Here is a 22,097-nt window from a genome sequence, read left to right as displayed (position 1 = left end):
TCAGAGACAACTGACTTACCCTACTATCCTATGAAGCCAGATAAATTCTCCTATTCTACTTAATTCACAAAGGGTTTTGCTCCTCAGACTGAAAAAAGACCAAAATTTCCAATCCATGCGTAGAAAACACGCCGCAAACGATTTTAGTTTTTTTTAAAAAAAGCCTAGAAAATAAGTTCTTTCCCTCAATTACGCCTAACGACTTAAACATTTGGTTCACTCCATTAATAAAGCACACGAAGTTAACTTACGATGCAGGACCGGCATTGTGGCCCAGAGGGCCAAGCTGCTACTTGTGACAGCCAACAATGTCAATCAAAGTGCAGACTGGCGTCCTGGCTGATCCACTGCCAATCAAGCTTCCTGCTAATGCGCCTATGAAAGCAAGGAAAAATGGCGCAAGTGGTCGTTTCTCTGCCTCACCTGTGCGACACTAGGATTGAGTTTCTGGCTCTTGCTTTGGCCTGGTCCAGATCTGTCATGACCATCCAAAAAGGGAACAAACAGGGCCCGGCGGCGTGGCTTAGTGGCTAAAGTCCTCACCCTGAACACGCCAGGATCCCACATGGGTGCCGGTTCTAATCCCGGAAGCTCCACTTCCCATCCAGCTCCCTGTTGGTGGCCTAGGAAAGCAGTCGAGGACAGCCCCAAGCCTTGGGTTCCTGCACCCGTGTGGGAGACCTGGAGGAGGTTCCTGGCTCCTGGCTTCGGATCGGCACAGCACCAGTTGTTGCGCTCACTTGGGGAGTGAATCATCAGACCGAAGATCTTCCTCTCTGTCTCTCCTCCTCTATGTATATCTGCCTTTCCAATAAAAATAAAATAAATCTTTTCTAAAAAAAGGGAACAAACAGATATAATACCTCTCTGTCTCTCCTTTCTCTCTGTAACTCTGCCTTTCAATCAAATAAGTAAACATATATTTTGAAAAAAGAAAATTTAGCTACATTGAGTTACCAAACAACTACTTTAGAAAAAGAGGCCCTTATTAAGTATTATGCATAATGTATTTCTGCAGTTTTAAAAACTGATTCCAGATGAATCAGAACTACCATTCTACTAGAGGCTACGATTATCTCACCAGGCTTATATCAAAACGATCTTACCATTTAGCTAACGTGTTATCTTGGATAGCAGCGTAAGATCCAAATCGATGATCCTTGAGATAGTTGGTGCCATGTTTCTGGATGAACTCTTCTATTGCCCCTCCCCACCACCGGGCATGTCTGTAGCTGTTGCATTTCAAAATAAGGGTCCTTTAAAATACAGATGTGAAAAAGAAGAGTCATTCTGCATTTATCTGTTCAAACAAAGCATAAAATTCAACATTCCCTATTTTATTTGGTGCTGTAGCAGACATAAATTGAAAAGTTTGGCCAAAAAAAAAAAAAAAAAAATCAAGGCCTTTGAGCATTTTTGGTAGGATTTATAAAATAATCAGCAGATCAAAGAAAATATTCAGGCTGCTTGTTTATTTACTCACTCACACAAACACACATAAGCATATTACTACAGAACTGGAGCTTTGCTGGGCTCTGAACAAGGTGGTGAAAGAAGTGCAAGGTGAGTTGCCACACTGAAGTGGTGGTTCTTCTGTGGGCTCCACCTGAGAACCCTGGTTTTGCGTAGCCCATGGTCTATTCCCTGGCTGTCCAGGAACAGTACCTTGGCTATGTTTTAGTAAAGTCATCCTTTCTTTTCCCTTCCCTTCCACCAAAGCTAAGCAAAATGGCACACTGCATCCTTTGGTCCCAGAGAGTGGGATCATGCATGTACAAGCCTTTCTACCCAATGCATGAGAGCAAATCTGAACTCTGCTCAGGAAGCCCTGGAGAGACATTCCATGCCACTGATTTTGGTGCGAGGACGGGAGGCAGCCTTCCAGCTACCATAGTGTACCAGTCTTAGGGCATAGCAGATCACAGACAACAGGGCCTAGGAAAGCAGGTGAGCACTGCCTGAGCAGCAGCATGCGCCTCACAATCATTGGGCCCAATGTGGCTAGAGAATTCTCTGGTCTAAAGCAGTTGCATTGAATTTCTGTGTCCTATAGGACTGAAGAGAGATCTATAAATGCTGAACACCAAATGGAGAAAAGTTACAGACATTGCTGCTGCTGAGTATCACAACTGGTGACGACCACCAACAGTTGAAAAATAAGATACTCATATTTGAAGGTCAAAAGAAAGTAAGGTATTAGAGCCAAGTGACTTCACTCAGGACAGTCACACTGATACATAAGAAGAGGATTGGGAATGAGACAGGAGAGTGTGCCTTGGGAAGAAATGCAGCCATCCTTCTAGAACAGGAAAGAGGCTATGTTCAGAGATTCTCCAATAATTACTTTTAAAGATTAGGGGATATCCTAACCACTCCTATCAGAAAGTCACACGGTTATATGTTATTGTTTGACAGTAACTGAACTTCACAGCATCTGATGCTGCTGGGGTTGGAGAGGAGGGGGGTGACAAAGATTCGGGAGACTGAGATCTCTTCCCAGGAAGTGGTGGGCTTCAGCCATCACACTTAAGGCAGGACAAACAAATGCCTTGTCAGGGAATCTGAATCAGCATTATGGAGTGATGGGAAGAACTGCAAACATGGGGACAAGAAGAACAGATGTGAAAAAGCCAGGAAAAACCTAGTGAGAAGGGCTGATAGTGACAGCTGCCTCCCTGAACCAAAAACGGCCGTGCCAGGGAGGCAGGGCTGAAGGGCCTTCTGCTACACATGGAGGGCAAGAGAGGCTTCAACAAAACAGCAAGGGGCTCTTCAGGAGGGAGCTGATGGAACCGCACCTTGACCATGGTGCCCAAGTGAGGGTGAAAGTGGAAAGAAGGCAGCTAATAATGTGACCATACACGAACCAATCGACACCAGGGCCTAACTTCCTTGGACAACTGAGAAATAGGAAGGCAGCACTTGGAACTTCTTTAATGGGAGGCCGACTACATTTCTGATATCAATTCTGCATATTGCATTCTCAGAGAATAACAGGAATTCAGTCCTATCACAGATCCATTAAAAAGGTTTAAACACCTATGTCTTTTATAAAGGCCCAAGATGCAATACTGTGCACATGTACACACACACTCCCTGAGAGTATTAACAGAGGTATATATGTCAGTATGTATAAGTATATAGAGAAGTGTATATATATATATATATATATATATATATATATATATATATCTTTTCATACATGTATGAGGATAAACTATTCAGAGTGTGTGTATGTGTATATGAAAAGGGGAGAGAGAGAGACATCAGACAGACAACAAGAGTATTACAAAAATTTCATAAGAAATGGAATTAAAAAGATGTTTCCTTTTAGTGTAAACTTTTTGAAATCCAAGCACAGAGGAGGTCTTTAAAACATTCATTGGAATGTATATTATGAAAACAATGCATGACTTGAAAAAATTCTTTCTGTACCAAAGTAAATTCCTTGAATTCAATTTTTTCACGCATTTTTTGGAAATATTCTCCTATATAAATCATATATATATGCTATAACCACAACCTTCTATGATGAAACATATACAAGGGTATCCACACACACATACCCACTGATAAACTACACAATAAAAAGACAAAAATATCTTCCCAAAACATCTTTTTAAGTTAAATATGTAAGCAAATTTTGCAAATCAAATAATTCCTCAGGTATTTTGTTAATTAAGACATTGAGTTATAAAGATTTTCTTCTCTTTCTACCACACATAGGATGTTCTGTTTCTAAAAATACATAGGAGGAGGAGGTATTCATTATAATTCAGCATGACTTGTAAGTAACAACTCCGTAACATCTAAATTACTTTACCCCCTTCACTTAAGGTTGAGAATAAAAACTATTACGAAAGAAATGTTTTTTAAATACGTGATGTTTCTACCTTGAAAGATTATCAATCCGGAGTCCATATTTTGTTTCGGTCTCTTTTCTGCCCACCTTAATTCTGAATTCTTTATCAACCAGCAGCACAAAGGCAATCGCCCCGCTGTCGGGTTTCATATACATTAAGAAGGAATCTTTCACGATTAACCACCTGTTAGAAGAAAGTAAGGATTTTTAGGGTTGTAGTGGGTTACAAGATCAAAAAGGAGAAATGCTGCTAAACCTTCAGTCAACTTTAGCAGACTACAGACATACTTTCATTTTTTTTTTACAAGGAGGTTTTATTTTAAAAACATCATTATCAAACAAAACACTATTCTGTCTCTTCTAACTACTGGCACTATGCAATTCAAAGTAACTCACGCTACTTAAACTCTAAGGACAAAAGGTGGAAGGATGTCCTTGATTTTGGCATGTGGCACTTTCAGCATGCTCAGCAGCCCCACCTATCGGAAGAATGCAATGCACGATGGTTGCTAGAATAAACTAGCATAAATGGGGGAAATGAATCCTCCAGTAAGTATAACCACCCTTTAAAACAGCCACGAGGCATCCCTAACTCTACCTATTCTGGGGTTCATTTCAAACTATCTGAGGTTTAAAAGCACTTCAGTAAATGATTCTCAATGGGACACGAGCAGTTCTCAGAGTATTTCCATTCAGTTAAATAGAAACGTCAGAAGCTCATAATGACAGAAGCATGGTGATAACCTAAACGTCAGAACCGATGAAAACAGAACACAGATAACCCAGATGCAGACGTTCTCAAAGGACCGTACAAGGCTGGTAGGCTACAAATGGGGATCCAGGCCAGAAAAGACAGGTGGTGCTACAGAGAAAACACAAAGGCAGTGGAGCAGGAAGACCCGATCCCGAACACGAACAAAAAGCCATAGCGTTTTCCTGAGAAAGGGCTGTTTCCAGAAAGAATCCCCAGCTTGGGGAGGGCGAAGACGTACATTCACAACCCAGGAGGACTGGGTTAAGGTACTCCGGTGTGAAAACTCTGCATATCCTGGATTAACTGGTGTGGCCGCCGTGCTGGGGAAGGGGAAGAGCTGCAGAAGTGCGGAAAATGGGCCAACAGTCAGACGGAGGATCTAAAAGCCATGCCACGAAGATAAGTTTGATATCAAAAAGTTAAGCATATATCATCTTTTTTTAAAAAAAGATTTATTTATTTTATTACAAAGTCAGATATACAGAGAGGAGGAGAGACAGAGAGGAAGATCTTCTGTCCGATGATTCACTCCCCAAGTGAGCCGCAATGGCCGGTGCTGTGCCAATCCAAAGCCTGGAGCCAGGAACTTCTTCCAGGTCTCCTACACGGGTGCAGAGTCCCAAGGCTTTGGGCTGTCCTTCACTGCTTTCCCAGGCCACAAGCAGGGAGCTGGATGGGAAGTGGAGCTGCCGGGATTAGAACTGGCGTCCACATGGGATCCTGGCGCGTTCAAGGCGAAGACTTAAGCCACTAAGCCACGCTGCCGGGCTCAGCATATATCATCTTAAGTGTACCTAATAATCAGAATTTCTTGGGATATTAATGGAAAATAAGATTACTAGGCCATTAAAAAGGCTTAAGAATCTTTGATGTTTAAAAACAACAAGGGCCCGGCGTGGTAGCCTAGCAGCTAAAGTCCTCTCCTTGAACACACTGAAGTCCCATATGGGCACCAGTTCTAATCCTGGCAACTCTACTTCCCATCCAGCTCCCTGCCTGTGACCTGGGAAAGCAGTCGAAGACAGCCCAAAGTCTTGGGACCCTGCACCTGTGTGGGCGACCCGAAGGAAGTTCCTGGCTCCTAGTTTCAGATCGGTACAGCACCAGCCATTGAGGCCATTTTTGGAGTGAATCATCAAACAGAAGATCTTCTTCGTCTTTCCTCCACTCTGTATATCTGACTTTTCAAAAGAAATAAAATAAATCTTAAAAAAAAACCATTGTGCTCATTGAATAAGGCAATCTCATATTCTGGCAAGGTAAAAAGACAGTAATAGGGAGGAACATCAAAGCAGTTTGTGGAAAATGAAATTAAAAGATGTTTATTTTGGTGCAAAAGAAATTGAAATCCGTGCATTCAAGATGTCACCAAAAGGTCATGAGAAACATGCATTACAAAAAAAAAATGACTCATGGATTTCAAAAGATTGACACCAAAACGAATTTACCTTTTAATTCCATTTTTCCAAGAATTTGTTTTACAGTATCTTCTTAGCATTGGACCTACATTTCAGAGAGACAGAGACAAAAGGTATAGCATGGCAGGGCAGCAAGTGACTGCAACAAGGCAGCAACTCTTCTTGTACTTCAGTTTTTAAGATTTATTTACTTATTTTCATTGGAAAGTCAGATATACAGGGAGGAGGAGACACAGAGAGGAAGATCTGCCATCTGCCGGTTCACTCCCCAAGTGGCTGTAACGACCACAGCTGAGTCGATCTGAAGTCAGGAGCCAGGAGCCTCCTCTGGTCTCCCAGGTGGGAGTAGGGTCCCAAAGCTTTGGGCCATCCTCGACTGCTTTCCCATGTCACAAGCAGGGAGCTGGATGGGAAGCGGGGTTGCCAGGATTGGAACAAGCACCCAAGTGGGATCTTGGTACATGCAAGGTGATGATGTTAGCCATTAGGCTACCATGCCGGGTCCTGTACTCCATTTTTTTAAATGGACTGATTCTATTTATAGAGCAGTGGCGAGAAAGAGAATTCTTATCTGCTGGTACACTGTCCTAACGCCTGCTGTTACTAGGGCAGGGCCACTCTGAAGCCAGAGCTTGGAACTCAGTTTAGGTTTCCCGTACAGATGGTAACCATTTTCCTGAGGCATCACCTGTTGCTGGAGGTGGGAGCCAAGCCAGGCCTCAAACTTAGGTACTCTGATATGGGCTGCACACATCCCAACCAGCAGCATCACTGCTAAGCCAGATGCTGGCCTGTGCTCTGATCCTGACATAACATAGATTCTCAGGCAACACAGCTGGGTCCTGAGATTTCGCATTGCTCGAGTTCATAGGTGTTCGTTTTTCTAGGAACATAGTGTGACAAGCACAGGTGCAGAATTTGGGCATGACACTCACAACAGGAAGAGAAAGAAACAGGGCTTTTCATGTTGTGCAGTATCAGGCACAAGGTGCTTCAATAATTTAATGGAAAATAAAGGAAAAGTTCTTTTTGATACAAAATAGGGCTGAAATTCATGCATACATATGGTCTTCACAAAAGTCTGCAAAAATGTGTATTGTTAAATAACTATGCACAGATTTTTGTATCAAAAGATGAGTTTTTAAAATTTTGTTTTCCATACACCTATTGAAGTACCCTCATATTCATATTTATCTGTAATTGTATAAAGATCAAGTGATAGTAACTGCTTTAAGTAGCACAGGGTATGATAGCATACATCAGACTAAATAAAGTGTTTGGGATGATTGTACATGATGGAACAGTTAAGGATAGAACACCTGAACATACATTAGTAATACGATAGCTTGGGCACTTAGTATTTAAAACAAATTGATGAGACCTCTTTACTGAAATTGCTAATCATATTATGCTTTAGAGGCTTGATAATTTGGGATTCAATGCACTCAAATATATTGATTTCTACATGGGTGGCTTTTCACTCATCTATTTTTTAATACAGAGTGAGGTGGGATAGATTCTAAACATTTTATAATAAAAGACACGTCAGATGGTTGATAAAAGGAGAGACATCAAGGTCACAGAAGTAAAGACCTAAATCTGAAGGCCATGTGAAGAGAGAGGTGGCATGCCAAGTGAGTCTGAGTTCCCTGGAGTATTCTTATTGAAGGAATAAATGAAAGAAACAAAGGGATTCCCACGCCAAACCAAATCCAAAGGTATTTTATGATTTGGAACCTAATGTCAACACTACTGAACAATAGAGTGGAATAAATTTTCAAAAACAGTAATTACCAGATGCAACATGACACATTTTATAAGAATTCCTTTAACATGCAATATAGCCATGATATTACAGGGTAACTTGGTAACTCTCAAAGGGCTGAGTTCTGAGTTCAGAGATAAAAATATCCATGGCAAAGACGTGGTTAAAAGTAGACAGTATGGCAAAGAGTGGCTGCCTGGTACAGGTGTGTTGTGTGGTTGACCAGGAAGGAGTCATAGGCTTTAATAACTCTAGCTGACAGGGGTGACAACCTGAGAAGTCAGTCGAATCATCCAGATGAGTGAGTTCGCCTCTGTGGATGGCAGTGAAGCATAAACAGCATTCAAGTCAGTTCTCACTACAGCTCCACACCAGAGGCAACAGTGTGTGATGACAATAAATAGCCCATATTCTGGCACAATGAACTCCCACCGTCAGTCTGAGAATTTGAAAAACGCTCTTCAGAGCACACAGGCTCATGGGGTAACATCCAGGAACGAGGGTTGCAAAACAGGCCCTCAAGAAACAGGCCACCAGGACGTAGCGCAGGTGTGCCATGCGCATGGTGCCTGCTACACACGCTCAGGGGCAGGCAAGGCTTCCTTTCCCTAATTTGCACAGAAGCAGTATCATCAATAGTTTTGTTCAACAGCTGGTAAATGAGACGGTGCATAGAGCTGCTGTCTGGGATGTTGGTATTCCATAATGGAAGCTATTCTCGTGCTAGCTGTTCCACTGCCAATCCAATACACACAGCCATCCCCTTCCCCTCTTCCTTCCTTTCCCAGGTCAAAGCAACAGAGGATGGCTCAAGCACTTGGGTTCCTGCCAGGCGGAAGTAAGACCTGAATGAAGCTCCCAGCTTCTCTCTCGTCCAGTGTTGGCCATTGCAACCATCTAGGGAGTAAATCAGTGAATCAAAGATCACTCCCTCCCTCTCTCCCTCTATCTCTGTAACTCTGGCTGTCAAACAGAGAGATAAATCTTTTAACAACAAACAATAAAAGAGAAAGAGAGAGGTGAGGGAAACAGGAAGGAAGAAGAAAGAGAGGAGATGGCTGTGTATATTGGCAGCCAGGGCACTACACAACTCCAAGGAGTGTCATTCACCTTGCAGCCTCTGTGCAAGTTTCCTCCTCTGCTCTGCGCTGTCACATGAGGACACCTGAAAATACTGAGTTCTTCTCCACTGGCTGCTGCACGAACACACAAGGTCATGGCTTCTCTCTGTACATACATTCTTTTTGTACACTGCAATAGCCATTGAATACCAAAGCAAACTGGCTTAGAGCCCTCCAGTCAACCCCCTGGATACTGATTCCAGCTCTGCTTGCCCACTCTAGCCTCATCTCTCTACGTGTGCTCTGATTCCAAGTTGGTTACACTCCGGGTTTCTGTATCTGCTTCTCCTCTGCCCATCAATCCTTCCAGGTCCTCTTGTGGCCAGTCTGTCTTATTCATAAGACCTCTGCTCGTGGATGCCCCTCCCAGGAAGTTACTCCAGTCAAAACTGCTGTCCTCCAGCCCCAACTCCTCCATGCCTTCAGGCTGCTGTTTCCGCTTCTTTGTAACGCATCTGGAAGCACTGACTGGTCTGTTCTCTGTCCCCTGCACTAGGGAGTGGTATCTGTGAGATAAGGGATGAATGACATGTTCACTGTTGTCTGTCCTCAACTACAATAATTCCCTAGCACCCAGTGCAAAGCTCGTGGCACAGCACCCTTCTACCTAACAGTGGTGCAAATGGGTCCCGGGGAGTAGAGGGAAAACATGTAGATACTGTCACTATCTAAAAATTTTACTTGAATGGAAGAGCTCATTGCACAGTAATGACAAAGTTTATTTCTCAACATCTATACATCCTCTTGTTTTAAGACACTGAGAAGAAAACCACAAAATCTAGCCCACTATCAGGTACAGAGAATGTCCAATAAATGCCTTGTTTCTGTAGATGTTTAACATCATGAGAAGAAACATTTGTGGCCTTTGTTTTTCCTTTTTTTTTTTCACCTTTCCCTTAACTAAGGTAGAATCCTGCTGCTGGCCTTTCCCCAACTTATTGAAAAAGAACAAGTAAGTGATGAGAATGTTTTTTTCAACAGGTGCAAACAGCCTGGGATGAGGGGTAAGTGCTAATCTAGTAGTTCAGATGCTACATGCCATGTCAAAGTCCCTCCAGTGATCCCTTCCCTGGCTCCAGGCTCCAGCTTCCTGCTAGGGAAGATGCTGAGAGGCAGGGATGATGGCAGAGAGAATAGAATCCTGTCATTCCCTGTGTGAAACAAGATTATATTCCTGAGCCCAGCACAATGGCTTAGTGGCTAAATTCTCAACTTGCAAGTGCTGGCATCCCATATGAAAGTCGGATCGTGTCCTGGAACTCTTCTTCCCATCCAGCTCCCTGCCTGTGGCCTGGGAAAGCAGAGAAGGATGGCCCGAAGCATTGGGACCCTGTACCGGAATGGGAGACCTGGAAGAAGCTCCTGGCTCCTGGCTTCACACAGACTCAGCTCCGGCTGTTGTGGTCACTTGGGGAGTGAACCAATGGATAAAAGATCTTTCTCTCTGTATCTCTTCTCTCTGTAAATCTGCCTTTCCAATAAAATAAATAAATCTTTAAAAATAAAAATACTATATTCATACTCATCACCAGTTCCTGGGGGAGAGGAGGACTTTGGGGGAGCACACCAAGAGTGAGAATGCATGTCACTCTTTCTTCCCATCCCTCCCTGCTCATCTCCTTCGCTTCTCAAATGAAATTTCAATATGAGTTGCACCTGTAGAAGTAACTCCCATTTAGACACCAATGTCTTCCATGAGAAACTTTCTAATTTTTCCAGGCACACTTTATCTTCTATATATGATTTTTGATATTTTAAATCCCACAGATAGGAATCAGAAAATACTTGTTAATACGGAACCCCAGCTTTAATCTGCACAGGAAGATTTTCCCAACTTAAGAAGGTGCCACATTTCATTTCAGGTAGGATCCTATCTTTCCAGGCTATCGTGCTTGAAGCACAATGTGACTGAGGCTAAATAAAGAGTGAGCAGCTTTCTCTACGTAAGCTCTGCCCATTTGCCCTGGTCTCTTGCTGCTTTTACAGACTAACCCAAAAGTCACTTCCTCAGGAGGCCTTTCCTTGACTCCTGGGGCTAAAGCCTCCCCTCTCTGCCTGTCCCCAAACACGCAATACCCCAGCGCCCTTTTCCTCAACTTCAAGGCCCTTATCATGGCCTTCATTGATATAACTTAAGCACCTGCCAGTTAGCTTACTGCCAGCATTCTTGCAAAGACTCAGAGTTCCATGGGGCAGGGATTTTGTCTTCTTTACTGCTATCCCAGTGGCTGGAGCACAACCTTGAGTGCATGCCTAAAGTTGGGTTGTCCTAAACGTAAACTGTGAGATAAAGACGCTCCTTAGGGATGTGGTATTGGGAGGCAGCAGCCAGGAGGGACAGCATTGAAGAAAGTCAGAGAGGATGCACTGTTATGCCCTTTGGGATGGGCAGCTGGGCTGTGAGTCTGCCAGGAGCACAGGAGGAAGCATCCCAACTTGGGTGGGAGAGAATTGGACCCCTGACGGCTCTCCGGTGTCCCTTGGGCCTGTAACACTACTAAGTGGCCCGGCACACAGGCTCTCCGCAGAGTCCTGGGTGCTGAAGAAGTCTGTAACACTCACCCATGTCCTCCTGCTTGGCATTTGGCCTCAGTATCCTGGGGCTTCTGTACAATCTGGGGTGACAAGATATTGCTAATGGAGTTTCTTTGTCATACAATGTATTCTGAGTTAATACAAGTAAGAGAGGTTATGTGAAAGCAATTGTTTCTTCCTAGCATATTGTTGTTTTCATCTCAGTAAGTTCTAACTAAAAGTTTCCATCTCTGGGTTTTTAATACTTTTTTAAAGTTATTTTTATTTTATTTCAAAGGCAGTAATGCAGACAGAGAGGAAAGGGGAGGGAAAGAGAGGGAGAATAGGATAAATATATATATGATATATATACTATATATATCATATAGTATATATATCATATATTATATATATATATATATATATATATATATATATATATATATATATATATATGAATGATATATAAAAAGATTGTCCATCCATTGGCTGATTACCCAAATGGCCATTATAGCCAAGGCTGGGTAGGCCAAACCCAGGAACTAGGAGTTAGGATCCCCATCTGGGTCCCCAAAATGGGTGCAAGTTACTAGGACTTGGGCCATCCTCTCCTGCTTTCCCAGGTGCATTAATAGGGAGCTGGATAAGAAGTAGAGTAGTGAACCCAGCACAGTAGCCTAGTGGCTGAAGTTCTCACATTGCATACACCAGGATACTACATGGATGCTGGTTCTAATCCCGGCTGCTCCATTTTCTTTCCGGCTCCCTTCTTGTGGCCTGGGAAAGCAGTCAAGGACAGCCCAAGACCTTGGGACCCTGCATCCACATGGGAGACCCAAAAGAATTTCCTGGCTCCTGATCAGCTCAGCTCCGACCGTTGAGAGCACTTGCGGAATGAACCAGCAGGTGAAAGACCTTTCTCTCTGTCTCTCTGCTCTGTAAATCTGCCTTTCCAATAAAAATAAATCTAAAAAAAAAAAAAGAAGTGGAGCAGCTAGGTTTCGAACAAGCGTCCACAGGAATGCCAGCAGTGAAGGCAGCAGCTTTGCCCACTACACTACAATGCTATTTCCTCTATTTGTTTAAGTTTTATTTTCTTCTACCCTTCAAAATTCAGTGAGCAAAAACCCAACCCAATGGTATTTCTTAGCAGCAGTGCATTTTAAATAAGTATGCTTAAAAATAGACACTATTAATTTTATTCCCTTAAACATTTCATTATTTACATATCACTACATTTCTTTTCACATTGGAAAATGTAGTCCTATGTAGATAGAAAATATTGACATCTGCTTTTTAAAGTGTTTTAATATTTTTTCAATCCCAGTATATTATCATTGGAGAAGCAGTTATTATTGTCTACGATGAACAAAAGAGAAACAGTACTTGTCATCAGTGGTTTTCAGTATATTTGAAAAGTGGTACAACATCACCACTATCTAATTCTAGGACGTTTTCTTTCTCCATAAAATCCTATATCTAACAGCAGAATTTAATTAGCAAAAACAACTCTGCAAATCTATTTACTACCAAGTCTACAGGTTTATCTAGTCTACCCTTGGGATCCTGAAAGACATGGCTTTTGTAGCTCCTTTTTTTCTTAAACTTAGCATGATATCTCATCTATGTGGCAGCCTGCATCAGGATGTCATTCTCCTTTCTTTATAAAAAAATTTAAATTTTATATCTGATATAATTTTCATACACATAAAAACATAGGATTGTGTGGCTTTTAGCACATTCACAAAGTTCCATCGCTACCATCTAATTTCAGAACCTTTTCAGCACTCCCAGAAGAAATCTCACCCCGTCAGCAGGATGCATCCCTTTTTACGTTTAATCCTCTTCCACTGCAACTGTGCTCATCCTCTCAAGCCATGGACATTTGAGTTCTTTCTACTTCTTTTGGATTATACAAATGCTGCTGTTCTGGTAAGCTCACATGCAGACTTTTTTCCCCCAGGTTATCTCACCTGAGTACCTAGGACTGCAACTGTTGGGGCGTAGGGGCACTGTACATTCAATAATATGAAGAACTGTCAGGCTGTTTCCCAAGTGGCTGCAGCATTTCACATTTCCTTCAGCAATAGCTGAGGGTCCCAACTTGTCTGCATCCTTACCAATATTTGTTTTTCTCTGTCTTGATTAACACCATTAAGGGGCTATGAAATGGCACTTTCTTGTGGATCTTCTCTACATCCACCTACTAGCTTACGATGTTGTACATTTTTTCCCCTCTGCCTACTGGCCATCTGTACATCTTCCTTGACTGCCCCAATGTCAAACACACATTCACTGAGTTTTTAGAAATGTTGCTTGTATTCTCTACCAATAAGTTCCAGACTTAAATAAATACTGTAACTTGGATTTAAAAATATTTGAAATTGGCTCTGTCATGGTTTTTAAAGGGTTTATTAGATCTTAAACCTGGCATGCAAAAAAATCACTAAATATCCAGTATACAAAATTAAAAAACAAAAACAAAACAAAAAAAACTCATAGGCAACTCCTAGGGCCTACCTTTTGGACCAACGGTAGCAGGCTCTTCCATGACCACAGCAGTTCAAACCTGGGATTCTGTGTCCTCCAGATCTTTTCATTATCATACCTTCTCTGAAAGAAACATTATGTTAACCAATCATCATCAAATTTCCAACTCAAGCCTAGCTGTACAACTCACAACTTAGAATAAAGTTGTTCTCACATGATTTTCCTCCCCATCCTTTCCTCTTTCACCCTCAAATAGTCTGGTGTCATTTTGGTCAAGTTTGATAATACAATAGATAACCTTGAAAAAAACTGGCCATACATAGTTCTTTGGCATTTGACGCAACACAATCATGCTGTGTATTGAGCAGTGTTGAGGCTGGCTCTGAATGCCAAGTGCTCCCCTTTGTCATCTGGAAAACCTAAAAAGACCCTGTGCTGGGATAGGTTAGCTGTGACACAGGCCAGGCCATGATGGAGCTCATCCAGCTCTTTATGCACCTCCCTTGGCTGCTAGCCAGCAAACCATGCCCACAGTGGTAGAATAAAGGATCAATAGTGAGAAATTTCTACTTTTAAGGAATACTAGTTTTGAAAGCAGTAACAACTTTGGAAAAGCAATAACAATGGCTAAACATGACACTTAACTTCCAACAATGTTCTTAAAGAGCTTATGTTAAAAAGTACTTCACTTACTGACTTCCGTAATGAACCCTCTGACTGTTAGATGCGAGGCAATGTGTGCGTTAAGGGAATGGGAAAGACAATAAACCAGGTGCCACCATGGTCTACTGTCAGAGACAGCCTGTGTTAGGCAAGCAGATCTCCCCTCATCCCAGTTGTTGTAGTTCTCTTAAGGGGCAGAACTTGCAGGAAAGCCAGGAGGTTCCATCACCATGGCATGTCACTAAATCAAATATGAATACTTATTAACTTTCATATTTTCTTTCAAGGCCCAACACTGAGACTTACATGCCCTTTGGTCCCAAGTCATGGATGAAAGACAGCTGGCTTATATCAAGGAATTCTGTCTGAAAACAAGCAAAAGGAAATTCACACTTCAAAAAGGAAACTTTTTTTGGCAAATAAAAATTTTGTATTGAAAATAGGCTATGCATAACACTGTCTTTGGTACATTCTAGGTTACATAGTTTAAGAACCATAGTGTTGTAGCAAAGAAGTGCTAATGAGAGGCATGTAAGTAAATAACACACCAATAAAGTGATAGGTACGTACCCAATCATGTAGAAACAAAGTGTTCAACAAGGCCAAGGAAAGCTGACTCCCAATGCTTTTGTTTGGGAGGAGGAGCTTTGGCTGTACTACATGCACAAAATAAGAAGAGTACATGGTAATCATGATATTGGGGAAAGTTGTGGAAGAAGGACCCAATTTGGCATGTGGAAATGAGACATGAAGGAGCAAATAAAACAGAAGCTGTAAGAGGGAGATACAATGTACAGTTGGGTTAAGGCAAGAACAACGAAAAGGTCATGGGAAATAACATGGCAAGACAGGTTACTGAGACTGGGAGGCAAAACATATTTTTAATGAGTTCAAGGGGAGACAATTGTAGGCCTGCCTTCACTATGTAAGTTACCAAATACCTGCCAACTATAAATATTATAATCACCACAGCTGTGGCTAGCATTTAGTGAATGTTTAGTGGGAGTTGGCACAGTTTTGAGAACTTTTCAAGCTGAAACTTTTAGAGACAGTTATCATTTTCCCATTGGGTAAAAAAATGTGATTATAGCACAAGTGAGCATTTTATTTTGTTAAAGAATCATGGAATTGTATCAGAACATTCAAAATTAAAAATAAAAAATGTTTAAATCAGAGACTAAGCATTATTACAGTATTTTAACTTTTTTCAACCAATAAGAAAACCAAAAACTTATCTTAGCTCATGAGAATACAAAATAGGGTGGTCAGCTCAATGTCATGCATGGGCTCCTGTTCACCAACCTCTGGCTAAAAGAGCTTCAGTTGTCCAAATTCACAGAACCAGCAAAGGACAGATTTAAAATCAAGTTATACCAAACCAATCTTCTGAAAACTAAGCTAAAAAAAGCAATCAGTCATCTCATACCGATCCTACTCTAATGAAGTCCACTGCATACTGTAGCTAGGGAAGAGGTAACTGCAAACAGGGAGGTGCAGCCATTCAAAAGGAATGAGAAGAATGCAGTATTTCACAAACATAAGAGTTTTATCTCAAGCTATTCTTGAAACAAGTGGAGTTAGACACAATATTGTTCATGATGCATAGACTTGTACTTAAAGCATCCAACAGTGAACCCAGATCATCTGCCAATGGTCTTTAGGTCATGACAATAATGGACTTGATAGGAATGAGAGAGAGAGAGAGAGACAGAGGGAGGGAGGCATGTAAAGGTCGGGGGGTGGGGGAGGAAGATAGACAAAATGAACAAGAAACAGGTGCTTCCAGCACCAGGAAGCATGCAGAGGGGATCAGACATGGGAAACACTCCACATCAACAACATGCTTTGGAATAAACCAGACCAGTGACACATGACTATGTTACCATTACAGAGTATGCGCAACTACAACTTCCGAGCTGATACCACATCACTAAGAAGGTGATATCTGATCTAGGCTTGTCAATGTAATTTAACAAAATCAGTTTGAAATGTGATTGGAAATATCTTACTGTTTTAAAAAAAAAAGCTGCAAGTGTCTCCCAGTAGGTGGTCAAAAGGCAATGTCCAGATGCAAGCAGGAGAGGAGCATTTAGTTGGGCAGTTGTGCAGTGAGGCGAAGAGGCTCACAACCTCCAGGAAAGGCTGCCATCTTGGGCAAATCTTAGCAAGGGCACAAGGGGCAAAGAAGACATCTACAGAGGAAACTGGGAGGTTGAATGCAGAGCTCAGCACTCCCTCTCCCAGCCCACAAGACTCAATCTAAGGGAGAAAACATGTCCCTTCACTTGGCACAGCCGCTCAAGTCAGTACCACTCTTCTTTGCCCTTGACCTACCCTTCCCCTCAAGTTAAAGCTACTCATCCTACACAGTGAGCAAAAGTGAGCTCAGTCTTATTGATCTGTGGGAGTCTTCAAGGCTTCAAGTGACTCACTGTGAGATAAGGACTCCGAGTCACGCAAGTTAAATGATTCACTTCCAATTAGGGCTAACATGCTAACGGGTGAGGGCCTTCTCAAGGAATTCATGTATTCTGTTTTACCTCCAGATGTTAATCCTAAATTTCAAAATAGCACTTTGACTGTCCTTTATCCTCCCTTTCAATTCTCTAGAAGACAAGAATTTTCCAGTTACCAATTAAAATCTCCAACTGGTGGGCTCTATACTATAGGCAGCACAGATGTAATTTCAGAACACAAAAGGAGCTTCTGTTGAACACTTCTTGAATGTGATTTCTACAACTCAGTTGGATTTGTGCTATTTGTAACAGAGCTATGCCTAAAGGAAGCATGAAGTCCATGTACCCCATCTTACAAGTGTGTAAGGACAGTAAAGGAATTATAGTCATTGCGAAGGTTCTGCATCTGACACTAAATCCACTACAGTACCATGATGCTCTGCTTTTCACAACTCTAAGAGGATAAAAGGGGAAAAAAGGAAGAAAATGTAGTTGAGTGCCATCTGACTTACTGGCCACGGAAAAGAAAAGGAAAGAACTGTCCATGTCCAGTGTTAAAAGCCATTTAAGGAAATGAAATGGCCAGTGCTTGAACATCTACCCCAATGACTTCAGCTAAATCCACTAGCAACACCATGATAAAAAAAACCTACACCACCTTCACATTCTCAGTGATTTATTTATTTGAGAAGTGCAGAGAAACAGGGGCTGTGCATTTTCCCACGCTGATTCACTCTCCAAGTACCGCCAACAGCGGGTACTGTGCTGGGCCAAAACCAGGAGTTTTGGAAAACAATGTGGGTCTCCCACATGAGTGGCAGGAAGCCACCTGCAGCACCATCACAAGTCTCCCTGGAGTGAGGAGCAGGAACTGGCTGAAGCCTGGTAGCAAATCCAAACATTCCAACACAAGGACAGACATTCTAACTGGCATCTTCATTGCTAGGCCAAAGATCTGCCCCTCTCTCCGCTTCTTAAAATAATAACATTTTTAAGCTGATCATGGAATTTGACTTCAGTTCTCAAATTCACCAGGTAATAAAAGTCATCTCAAGCACTTGCTGAAGTTTCAGATCTGGATGTATTATGGTAAAGGTTCTACCCCGTCTAGTCTCTTGACCTTATCTTACTCGTGATTCTTTCAATTTAAGGGTGTGAATTAACTTAAAGTAGTTTTGCTTTATAATTTCAGAGCGGAATTTTTTATATTATGTGTAGGTAAACTTTACTGTCATCATGTTGTTTTATTTTAATTTTTTCATATTTATCAAAAGAAACACATAGTTGCTAATTTAATTTAGAAATATGACAGGAGGGCCTGTAAATCTAATCTTTGGCCAGAATACATTTAGTTTGAAAGCAATAAATTAGAGAACTGACATGCATCATATTGCAGTTTATATTTAAATCATTTTGTAGAATTCGACTGCTGGGGGGAATATCTCAATAGCCATCAGAAATGAGAAGAAAGGCTCAAGTAATGGGGTTCTTGACCTCCACATGGGAGACCTGGTTTGCGTTCATGATCCAGCTGTTGTGGGTATTAGAGAAGATCCAGCAGATGTTGCATTTTCTGTCTGGCTGTCTCTTTGTCCACATTTCTCTTTCTCCCTACTTCCCAAATAAGTAATTTAAAAAGAAGAAGAAGAAATGAGAGTTTAACCTATTCAGTGGCTTCTTACGGCTTTCTCTTCCAACAGAACTGTTTCTAAGGCACACTGGAATTCCTAAACACAACATGGTTTAACTAGGAAAATATTTTTACCACTGGAAAAATACTTAAAATGAACATTTTCAACCTGAAGGGAAGAAACTTAGCCTAGTGGCCAAGATGCTCACATCTCGTCAGAGAACCTGGCTGGGATTCCTGGCTCTGATGCCTGACTAGAGCTTCGTGCCAATGCAGACTCTAGGAAGGAGCAATGATAGCTCCATAGTAAGACAGCTGCCACCCATCTGGAAGACCTGGCTTTGACCTAGCCCGGCCCCAACCACTGTGGGAATTCAAGGAGTGAACCTGTAAGTGGGAGATCTTCCTCTATCTCATAAATAAAGTGCATTAGAATCTAGGGTCCAGTATTGTGGTATAACATGTTAAACAACACCTAGCAATTCCAGCATCTAACACTGGCACCAGTTTGAGTCCCAGCTGCTCCACTTCAGATCCAGCTCCTTGCTAACGTGCCAAAGAAAACAGGGAAAGATGACCCAACTACCGGGGCCCCTGCACCCATGTGGGAAAGAAGTTGGAAGAAGCTCCTGGATCCTGGCTTCAGCCTAGTCTAGCCCCAACCACTGCAGCCTTCCGGGGAGTAAATCAGCAGGCAGGAGATTCTCTTATTCGCTGTTGCTCCCTATCTCTCCTTCTCTCCATATAATTACACATCTAATTTTTTAAAAATCTATCTAAAATGTAGTAAAAACACGGAAAGAGAAGCTTGAATTCAGCACACTCAGCAAAGTACTGAACACTATGCCACAGGCAGGCAGAAGAATAAATTAAATGGAAGATTATTGAACTCAGACATTCACCCACATCTGAGCAATTCTCTATGGCAGAAAAGAGCAAGTTTGATTTTGGAGATCACAAAGGAGGCAGCATTTCCAGTGCTCGCAGCAGAGTAGCTTAATCATGATGCTACTGCAAGATACCTGTTCCTGTGACACGCAAAGGAAGAACTCCTGCCCATCGTCCTACTCCCGAGCCCCTCTGGCTGAACTCCAATTGCTCACTTGCATGCGAAACTGTTTTCTCCAGGACTGACAGCCATGCAAGCTCTGTCAGCTATGCAAGCTCTATCATCACACTGCAAGCTGTTGCAGAAGGTGAGCCATGGTCTGGCCTAGGGCAGTTATGTGTGTTTAAAGAGCAGCTGCTGGATGCATATTTGGAGCAACCTGCAGATCATCTGCTGCCAGCCTCTGTCACTGAGCAGCATGGAGGAGCTAAGGGGCTGCCGCTTCCTCTTCTGCACACAGAGGGCTGTGTGTATAAATGTGATGGTATTCTCAAACCAGAGGCCAACTCACAACCACACCTACACTTGGGTTCCACGTGCAATCACCTTCACAGCACTGCTGCTGGTGCAGACACGGCATCAACCTAATGATTGAATCCATGACATCTCTCTAGAGCTGGAGGGAACTGCAAAGCTGAGCTTTTAAAGACACCCCACCATCCAGGGACTCTGGGAGAGCAGAGCTCAGCGTGTGCTGACTCTGGAACTGTACCCACTTCCTCCACCTCGCTGGCTAGCTGCCTCCTAACAGCTCTGAGGCTGCTTCGGAACTCCAACAGCCTTTCTCTCTGTTCTCAGATTTCTCAAATTTTCTTTTTCCTTAGCTTTTCCCATGCATCTCAATTTCAGAAGGAAAGAAAGGCCTTTCTTTCATAAGTGTCACAGGCCAATCTGACAACAATTACACTTTGCTGTATATAATCTATGGGTGTTCAACCCCACTCATTCTTTTCTCATTCACTAAATACTGTTTGATGTTGGAACTGCTTTCAGGCATTATTCTAGAAGCATGGAGACTAGAACAACATCTCAAGTCCATTTAAACATGATCTTTTTTTTTAAGATTTATTTATTTTATTACAAAGTCAGATATACAGAGAGGAGGAGAGACAGAGAGGAAGATCTTTCATCTGATGATTCACTCCCCAAGTGAGCCGCAACGGCCGGTGCTGTACCGATCCGAAGCTGGGAACCTGAAACCTCTTCCGGGTCTCCCATGCAGGTACAGGGTCCCAATGCATTGGGCCATCCTCGACTGCCTTCCCAGGCCACAAGCAGGGAGCTGGATGGGAAGTGGAGCTGCCGGGATTAGAACCAGCGCCCATATGGGATCCTGGGGCGTTCAAGGCGAGGACCTTAGCCCCTAGGCCACTGCGCCGGATCCTAAACCTGATATTTCACTGAGTGAGTTCCATGCAATACTTTAAAACAGTACCATATCACCATAAACTGAACCTTTGCTGGCAAACCCATTTTCTAGTCATTTAATTTATTATGATTCAAGGAATAATACAGATGTGGACACAAGGACTTGACTTAATAAAGTAATCCAAAATTTAGCTTAAATTTTACTATTTTATAAACTAACTCCAAATTTAAATCACTGAATGGTACTTACTGTTGCATGATAATTCTTATACATGGGCATTTTCAGTATCTTTGTCAAGTAATCTTCTAGTTGTTTCTGTAAAACAAAGAGGTAAGAATTAGCATGGTCATATTTATAGAACAATTTAATCACTGTCAGTGATGAAATAATTTTTCATCTCCTATCAGTTATTTGATTATTCATGCTATTATTTGAAACACTGAATATCATTAAGAAGTTATTTCCATTTCTCTCTTGAGCAATTACTTAATTTCTTCTTCTTCCTATTATCATTCCACTTACTGAGTTCTTGCGTAAACTGTGGACAGTTTCTGAATTACACTTCTTAGACTTCTGTAGCTGCCACAACAGGCTAGCCCACAGCATGCACTTCCAAAGCATTTGTTTATTTTACCAAAATTTTGGTTTCATGTTTCAGATTTTAACACAGAATTTATTGGAAGATGCATTGCAATTTTAAATGGCTTTACTAAAAACAAAGGGGAAGATTTAACAACAACAAAAAACTTTCCAGAAAGGTGTACTTCCTGTCTGTTAAAATGTATGTAGCATGGGAGACGACACAGGCTTGAGGCAGTGGAGCAAATCACACTGACCACACATCAAAAACCCAGCACCTTTTTATTACATCACTCAGTGTTAACAGCCATAATCATTCTTCCAACGAACACCCCAAGAAACCCCAAGCTTTATGTCTAGGCATTATGGAAAATGTATTTAAAGATTTTAAACAAGATAACAACTACAAAGAAGAAACCAAGCATTTACCACAGAACATAAAATAATACAACTTTTGATCATTTCCTAATGTCAAAAAAAAAAAAAAAAGACCCTGTCCACACAACAGCGCTCCCTGAAATGGAGTTGGCAGAGGGCTCACTTTCCCTTAGCCTCCCATCCTCGGGTCATGCAATCCACATCTGTCG

At 42.0% G+C, this 22,097-nt stretch overlaps 1 protein-coding gene across 4 annotated transcripts in view; it reads right to left on the bottom strand.

Annotated features, from left to right (window-relative positions):
• The window catches only part of PLD1 (phospholipase D1), a 242,839-nt gene that overhangs the window by 118,944 nt on the left and 101,798 nt on the right, over positions 1–22,097 (bottom strand). For all 4 annotated transcript variants that reach the window (XM_058661105.1, XM_058661104.1, XM_058661106.1 and 1 more), the window contains 5 exons: positions 21,181–21,246; positions 14,894–14,952; positions 13,955–14,047; positions 3,894–4,046; positions 1,107–1,256 (listed from right to left, as the gene is read on the bottom strand). In XM_058661105.1, coding sequence (XP_058517088.1) covers positions 1,107–1,256; positions 3,894–4,046; positions 13,955–14,047; positions 14,894–14,952; positions 21,181–21,246 — 521 coding nt within the window. The remainder of the gene's footprint in view (positions 1–1,106; positions 1,257–3,893; positions 4,047–13,954; positions 14,048–14,893; positions 14,953–21,180; positions 21,247–22,097) is intronic.

The sequence above is a fragment of the Ochotona princeps genome, chromosome 3 (assembly GCF_030435755.1).
Source record: "Ochotona princeps isolate mOchPri1 chromosome 3, mOchPri1.hap1, whole genome shotgun sequence".
Classification (NCBI taxonomy): domain Eukaryota; kingdom Metazoa; phylum Chordata; class Mammalia; order Lagomorpha; family Ochotonidae; genus Ochotona; species Ochotona princeps.
This window is presented reverse-complemented; position numbering and strand designations above follow the sequence as displayed.